At 42.3% G+C, this 8,155-nt stretch overlaps 2 protein-coding genes and 1 long non-coding RNA gene across 3 annotated transcripts; 1 reads left to right on the top strand and 2 right to left on the bottom strand.

Annotated features, from left to right (window-relative positions):
* Positions 1 to 91: 91 nt before the first annotated feature.
* Positions 92 to 3,505, bottom strand: LOC306839117 (biotinidase-like). The gene is made up of 6 exons (XM_079367614.1): positions 3,133 to 3,505; positions 1,726 to 1,875; positions 1,433 to 1,584; positions 1,176 to 1,353; positions 494 to 1,084; positions 92 to 408 (listed from the first exon to the last, which is right to left on the bottom strand). The coding sequence occupies exons 1-6, from the start codon at positions 3,346 to 3,348 to the stop codon at positions 136 to 138; spliced, it is 1,560 nt and encodes a 519-aa protein (XP_079223740.1). The 5' UTR covers positions 3,349 to 3,505; the 3' UTR covers positions 92 to 135.
* A 900-nt stretch (positions 3,506 to 4,405) lies between these two features.
* LOC306839118 (biotinidase-like) lies at positions 4,406 to 7,594 on the bottom strand. The gene is made up of 6 exons (XM_079367615.1): positions 7,278 to 7,594; positions 6,914 to 7,063; positions 6,642 to 6,793; positions 6,385 to 6,562; positions 5,717 to 6,295; positions 4,406 to 5,631 (listed from the first exon to the last, which is right to left on the bottom strand). Exons 1-6 carry the CDS (start codon positions 7,491 to 7,493, stop codon positions 5,359 to 5,361), a joined length of 1,548 nt encoding a protein of 515 aa, XP_079223741.1. The 5' UTR covers positions 7,494 to 7,594; the 3' UTR covers positions 4,406 to 5,358.
* A 112-nt stretch (positions 7,595 to 7,706) lies between these two features.
* Positions 7,707 to 7,907, top strand: LOC306839120. The gene is made up of 2 exons (XR_013781160.1): positions 7,707 to 7,790; positions 7,846 to 7,907. It is a non-coding gene; the product is annotated as an uncharacterized lncRNA (long non-coding RNA).
* Positions 7,908 to 8,155: the final 248 nt, after the last annotated feature.

Below are 8,155 nucleotides of genomic sequence, written 5' to 3' on the forward strand. Positions count from 1 at the left end.
GACCGAATAATAAAGTTGTTTTTTTTTCCAGATAGAAAACAAATGTGAAACAGAAATATCAACTAGTTCTGGTTAAAACATTTGTCCACTGTTTTTTAAAGTATTTTTCCTGGACACCTGTCATTCCAAAGCAGTTCATTCATTGTCCAGGTGATACATCCGTCCATACAGACAGGCAGTCACCAGCCCACCACTCATGTTTGAGTGTTTTAAGATCACTCTGCCATTTGCGTCTTTTTCAAAACGCTCTGGATCCTCCAGGACCATCTTGCTTGCCAAAACTGACGGGTACACATAATTGGTTTCAAACTTCCCCTCCAAATGAAAGTCCATTTTAGTTTCAGCCTCTTCTACTCCCTGCCCACAGGAGCTGAGGTCCAACCCTGCACAACGAACGAGTGCACACACCTAAAACAGAGATGTGATACAGGTGACATTAGTTTTGTCAGAATATTCACAACCCCAGATAAATTCATTGTTTTGTCATTCATACCTGATGGGCATAGATTCCTTTCTTGTGCATTCCAGCAAATGCTCCCAATGCATAGAGTTCTTCGTTGTCACCCTGTGGAAACCGATGGTACTTGAGATGACAGCAAAAGGTGCCACTGCACACATTCACTCTGCCTTCTGTTTCATTTAAGAGGACAAATGTAAATGGGTCGTACATCATGGATGAAGTGAAGGTGTCGGCGGAGGGAAGGACGGAAGAAGCATCAGAACACTCCTCTTGGTGACAGAATCCAGAGTCTGATGATGATGATGAAGATGATGATGATTTCCTCTCTGCTGCAGACAACACATCCTGTTGGTCAGTGCTCTGCTCCAACCACTGCTGGTCTAATACTGGAACCCGAGCAACCAGCAGTCTGCCCTCCTCTGGGTCTCCTCTCTGTGCATGGTGGTAGGTGGCAGAAAATGGGGTGTAGATACCACTTCCCCTCATGTTTAGTCTGTCCTTTCGTAGATTGGCTGCTAGTAGGGTGACATTGGCACCCAAGCTCAATGCCCGATGGAACTGGACAGAGTCCAGCAGGGGGAGCAGGTTCATCCAGGCTGTGGGAAAGATCAGCTGACGCACACCCTTAAAAAAAGGAGAATTGTTGTTAGGAAGAGAAATATGAAACAAGAACTTAGAGTTTAGTAAATTTGGAAATAAGGTGTGTTTTATTTACCTTCTCCACTAGGGCTATTGTGGGCTTGTGGAAGATGATGTCAAAGCAAATGAGAAGGCCAAACCTCCCAGCAAAAGGTGTATCAAATGTAATGAGCTCAGGTTGTGGTGGAGTGTCAAAGGACTCCTCAAAGAAAAGGTTGTATTTATGGTAGCGTGCCACCAGCAAGCCATCTGACCTAATTGTGGGACCATTTTTAAAAAATAAGGAATTCATGTCTTGATTCACTTCAGTAAAACTGCTCTATTTTACTTCACCTGAAAACCACGTTGGTGTTGAACTGCCATCGTCCATCAGAGGGACAGGAGGAGGTGGGGTCGGTCTTCAGGGGACAGGGCTGCAGACCAGCCATGTTGGCCACAATGTAGAGTTTGTTACGACGGGCCATACAGCTCAACTGCTGGAGAACCTGTGAAACAGCCCAACACTCAAATAGGAATCTTACTCAGACTTAGTTTTAAATGAGTCTTTGCAGACTGGTGACATTCCTGAGTAAGTATATTATGTCAGGATGCATGTCAAGAACAACATTATCAAGTATTTTTTGCACCTCAGTGTTGTTGTATTTTCCAGGCTCTGTGCAGGGGTTCCAGCTCTCTTCTTTGGGGTCAGGAATTATTTCGAGGTAGCCAGAGATGGATGAACGGCTGAAGTTGTAACCATGAATACCATCTTCTGGAAACACCAAGATCTGGGCCCCCTGATTGAAGAAAGATATGAGAGGGGTCAACATTGAGTTATGACACTGGAGTTGTTTTGAAACCCAATTCTCATTAAAAAAAAAAAAAAAAGATATTTCCCCTCACATAACAGCCTCTCCTGTCTGTGCTTTATAGTTTTTAGTTACATTTTCTCCCTTTTAAATGTGGAAAAAAAAGATCAACAGAACTACTGGCTAATTATGACTAAAGAAAGAAGTTACCCTTTGGGTCATTCCATAACAAGTGGTCCAATTTTAGAAATCTGATCATCTCAGATTTTGATGAAATTCGGTATACAAGTTGGTGCATTGATGCATTACACATTTACGAAAAAACCCACCCTTATTTCTGAAAGGCTAAAAATGTGGAAATCAGGGTGGGTTTTTTGTAAACGTGTAATGCATCCCCCTGCACCCTGCCACAGTCAGCCCCTACTGCATCGGTCATCACCCCCCCTCCACCTCCACCCCCCGCGTGCTCCACTAATTCACGCACCCTAAAAAACTCTGCACAGCCGTTTACTGTTTATACTGTTTATGCTATTTGCACCTTTCAACGCACTACCTCACTTTTTAGCTTAATCTGCACTCTGTTTATATTGTTAATATTCTAAGTTATCTACATACATACTACCTCATAGTGAAATACTCACAAGTGCCCTTGTCTGTCGATTGTCTGTCGTTCGTTATTTGTTGTCCAAATGTCTTAAGTTATCTGTTTTATAGTATTGTTTTTTTTATTGCTAGTTTTTAGTGCTCTTCTTTTGCACTGCAGGTTTGCACTGGGGTTGGGGGGATTGCAATTTCATCTGTGCTGTATGTTTAACATGGAGCATATTTGACAATAAACAACCTTGAACCATCAGACAGCTTTCAAAAACACCAGTTTATTAACTTGTACATGTTTATTACCCAACAAAAACCAGATTGCACAAATGACCTAGAAACTTTTAGCCCTACCCTACAAAGCCCACCGTTTGCACTCAAAGGCGAAAAACAGGGCACATTCAAGGTAGAATTTAATCCAGAAGCAGTTTAGACACCAAAAAGATGTTGGTGAATAGGAATGGGAGGACTGTATCTCAGGAACTATGCCACCTACAGAGCAAACATTTTGCACATGTTGATTTCAGCCAAATACACAATTTGTATATATTCCACATTTGAGATGGTGAGAATTGAACCACTTGGCATGGAGAGACCCCTTTGAACATATTTGACTGAAGCAAGCAGACATTTATAACCCTCTCACTGTACCCGTTTAGCAGCCTCGGCAGCCTGCTCCTCGTAGATATCCAAGTTTTTCTGCATATGTTGAAGTGCAGCAGAGCGGGACAGCTGGACACGAGGCTCTGGGTTCAGGATTAAGTTGTGTTCATACACAGCAGCGACATATGATGACTCCTTCACAGGCTGGTTTTGAACAACAGCCAATGTTAAACAAATACTGAGAAAGGTACTGAATGCTGTCATGATTTCTTTGCGGTGAGAGAATAATGATTGAACTGACTTCAACCCCAACAGTTTATTTATCGTCGTGTGTTCTGGTCAAATGCCAAAAACAAACAAACAATTGCGTCAGAATGACGACAATTGCAGTTGCGCACTTAATAAATAATGAAGCAATAATGTTTCTAAATAGTGGCGTGAGTTGTCCTGAATCACTTCTTTAACCCTTGGGACTCTGCGTCCATTGGAATGGACATGAGATATGTCTGTCTCTGAACCTGTAAATACTCTTTCATTGGACGGTGACAGCACTGCTGGTTACTAATTGCGTCCTGATTATCCAATCACAATCATGTCATGACTTTAAGCATGCTCTGACAAGACAAGCATGGTGGAGCAGATCCAGAGAGGGAAGAGTAAGCACCCATTTTTAGTCAAAATATAAATTTATGTCCATGCTGGCCCAAAAAACATGCTTGCAATGTAATTTTAACTGTTACAAGTGATAATATTTAAAGTTATTTGAAATCATATTTATCATGTAATTAATTTATTGGATTTTTTTCAAAGTCCGATGTCCATATCATGTCAATGGACATCAGGAGTTGGGCAATTTTAGTTCACACTGACATGGTAAGTGTCAGTAGGCCTATATAAAAAACAAAACAAAATAACTGTAAGCTTTTCACCTGTAAAGTATGATGTCACAGTTTATTTATTGACAATTATAAACATTAATATATTAGCTCACATGAGAAGGAGCTGAGATCAACTTTGGCAATGATTCATTAGTTTATGTGAATGACCTTTGTCAATATACAACCTTGTACCTTGCTCTGTGCAGAGCTCTGTATTGGTGTTTTTTTTAAACAAAAAGCCCTTCAATAAATACACAAAGACAACTTTTTTGTTGTTGGATCATTTGTGTTTAAATTTCCACCACAGGGGACCCCCCAAGGGCAGTTATTATGATTAACATTAGCATTAGCACTTACTCTTTAGTGCAATATCAACAATAACAGGGCTCTATTTGTACCACAGCTGATTTTAAAGAATAACATATAAACGATGGGTCAGCACTTTAAGCAGCCATAGCTGGGACAAAGTGCTGTACATACATTAAGAGCACAAAACATAAAAACATAAGTAAAACAATAACTGGGTTAAAACAATAAAACACTAAAACAAGAACAGAGTCTCATGCTGGGTTGAAAGCCAAAGAATAAAAATGGGTTTTAAGATGAGTTTTTAAAATGGACAGTGAGGGGGCGTGTCTTATGTGCAGTGGGAGGTTGTTCCATAGTTTGGGACCAGCAGTAGAAAAAGCTCTCTGCCCTCTGAGCTTCCGCTTAGACCTCGGTACCTCCAGGAGCAGCTGGTCAGCTGACCTGAGGCACCGGGCAGGAGCGTAGGGATGGAACAGGTCAGAGAGGTAAGGTGGGGCGAGACCATTTAAAGATTAAAAAACAAATAAAAGAATCTTAAAATGAACTCTAAAATGCACAGGCAGCCAGTGAAGGGAGGCCAGAATGGGAGTAATGTGCTCCCTCTTTCGTGCTCCGGCGAGCAGCAGTGTTCTGGACTAACTGGAGACGTGTGAGGGAGGACTGGCTGACTCCGAAGTAAAGTGCGTTGCAGTAATCCAGTCGAGATGTAATGAAGGCGTGGATTACTGTTTCAGGTACCATCTAGATATAGCCAGGCTCACTTCCACGCACGGCTTGGGCTCTAGAACCCAGCTCGTGAAGAGGGGCTGGACTATAGGCTTCTCTAAAGTTTCTCGTGGTGAGAGGTGGCGGGGTGTGGGCCTGCTTATAGCCCCACAGCTCAGCTGCCATGTGTTGGAATTCACCCCAATGAACAAAAGGATCGCACCTCTGACTGTAGCCTTGGCCTATGGACCGAATAATAAAGTTGTTTTTTTTTCCAGATAGAAAACAAATGTGAAACAGAAATATCAACTAGTTCTGGTTAAAACATTTGTCCACCGTTTTTTAAAGTATTTTTCCTGGACACCTGTCATTCCAAAGCAGTTCATTCATTGTCCAGGTGATACATCCGTCCATACAGACAGGCAGTCACCAGCCCACCACTCATGTTTGAGTGTTTTAAGATCACTCTGCCATTTGCGTCTTTTTCAAAACGCTCTGGATCCTCCAGGACCATCTTGCTTGTCAAAACTGACGGGTACACATACTTGGTTTCAAACTTCCCCTCTAAATGAAAGTCCATTTTAGTCTCAGCCTCTTCGACTCCCTGCCCACAGGAGCTGAGGTCCAACCCTGCACAACGAACGAGTGCACACACCTAAAACAGAGATGTGATACAGGTGACATTAGTTTTGTCAGAATATTCACAACCCCAGATAAATTCATTATTTTGTCATTCATACCTGATGGGCATAGATTCCTTTCTTGTGCATTCCAGCAAATGCTCCCAATGCATAGAGTTCTTCGTTGTCACCCTGTGGAAACCGATGGTACTTGAGGTCACAGCAAAAAGTGCCACTGCAAACATTAGTGACACCCTCGGCCTTGTTGACTAGGACAAATGTAAATAGGTCATTCATCATAGATGAAGTGAAGATGTTGGCGGAGGGAGGGACTGAAGAAGCATCAGAGCAGCCCTCTTGGTGACAGAATCCAGAGTCTGTAGCCTTGGATGATATGGGCCCTGCCTTAAGTACCTCCTCCTGTGTGGTAACATTTTTCCCCAACCACTGCTGGTCTAATACTGGAACCCGAGCCACCAGCAGTCTGCCCTCCTCTGGGTCTCCTCTCTGTGCATGGTGGTAGGTGGCAGAAAATGGGGTGTAGATACCACTTCCCCTCATGTTTAGTCTGTCCTTTCGTAGATTGGCTGCTAGTAGGGTGACATCTGCACCCAAGCTCAATGCCCGATGGAACTGGACAGAGTCCAGCAGGGGGAGCAGGTTCATCCAGGCTGTGGGAAAGATCAGCTGACGCACACCCTTAAAAAAAGGAGAATTGTTGTTAGGAAGAGAAATATGAAACAAGAACTCAGAGTTTAGTAAATTTGGAAATAAGGTGTTTTATTTACCTTCTCCACTAGGGCTATTGTGGGCTTGTGGAAGAGGATGTCAAAGCAAACGAGAAGGCCAAACCTCCCAGCAAAAGGTGTATCAAATGTAATGAGCTCAGGTTGTGGTGGAGTGTCAAAGGACTCCTCAAAGAAAAGGTTGTATTTATGATAGCGTGCCACCAGCAAGCCATCTGACCTAATTGTGGGACCATTTTTAAAAAATAAGGAATTCATGTCTTGATTCACTTCAGTAAAACTGCTCTATTTTACTTCACCTGAAAACCACGTTGGTGTTGAACTGCCATCGTCCATCAGAGGGACAGGAGGAGGTGGGGTCGGTCTTCAGGGGACAGGGCTGCAGACCAGCCATGTTGGCCACAATGTAGAGTTTGTTACGACGGGCCATACAGCTCAACTGCTGGAGAACCTGTGAAACAGCCCAACACTCAAATAGGCATAGCACTCATTGACTTAGTTTTAAATGAGTCTTTGCAGACTGGTGACTTTTCTGAATACGTAAAAAGTATCAAAGCAGGCTATGTGTCACCTCAGTGTTGTTGTATTTTCCAGGCTCTGTGCAGGGGTTCCAGCTCTCTTCTTTGGGGTCAGGAATTATTTCGAGGTAGCCAGAGATGGATGAACGGCTGAAATGGTAACCATGAATACCATCTTCTGGAAACACAAGGATCTGGGCCCCCTGATTGAAGAAAGATATGAGAGGGGTCAACATTGAGTCATGACACTTGTTTTGAAACTCAATTCTCATTAAAAAAAAAGATATTTCCCCTCACATAACTTCCCCTCAATAACAGCCTATCCTGTGCTTTTTAGTTTAAGATACATGGAAAGAAAAAAAGATCAACAGAACAACTGGCTGAAGCAAGCAGACATTTATAACCCTCTCACAGTACCTGTTTAGCAGCCTCGGCAGCCTGCTCCTCGTAGATATCCAAGTTTTTCTGCATATGTTGAAGAGCAGCAGAGCGGGACAGCTGGACACGAGGCTCTGGGTTCAAGATTAAGTTGTGCTCGTACACAGCAGCAACATATGATGACCCCATAACAGGCTGGTTTTGAACAACAGCCAATGTTAAACAAATACTGACAAAGATACTGAATGCTGTCATGGTTTCTTTGCGGTGAGAGACAAATGATTTAACTAGGTTTGACTTTAACGCAGCAAATGCCAAAAATAATTGCGACAGGTTGACAACGATTGCAGTTGCGCACATAACAATAAATTGGATTCACCACACCTGACCTCCACCACACCTGTGTGAGCCACACCCCCAACATTATAAAGCCTGCCCTCATACCTCCAGCTCCCTCTTTGTCCCTCCAATCCAAGCCTGGCAGTCAGAAGAAGAAAGGAACCGACAAACCTGTATTTACCTTTTGATCAGGAAATTGGATGCATTATTGATGTAAGTCTGATTTACATTTATTGAGTTTAATGTTTTCACTTCTTTGTTGTGATAGAAAAAATCATTTACATCTACAACATCATCCACCTGTTCACCAAATAAACACCTTAAAATCAAGCAGCATGGGATCCTGTGTTTCAATGTGCACTCCCCATTGATGCCTCCTGTACTGGCACTAAGCTCTACCAACTAGCTTTTTCAGAAAATTTTACTCGATTTTGTGTGAAAATAAGTTAAAGATAATTTCTATCAGAAAATATAAACTATTTATGTGAAATATAAAGAAATGTTGTAAAGGTTATAAATATTTAGTAAAATCGTAAAAACTTCTGGACTTCCTATGTGAAATTATGAAACTTTGTCTT

This window comes from Symphodus melops (genome assembly GCF_947650265.1).
Source record: "Symphodus melops genome assembly, chromosome: 18".
NCBI classification, from domain to species: Eukaryota; Metazoa; Chordata; class Actinopteri; order Labriformes; family Labridae; genus Symphodus; species Symphodus melops.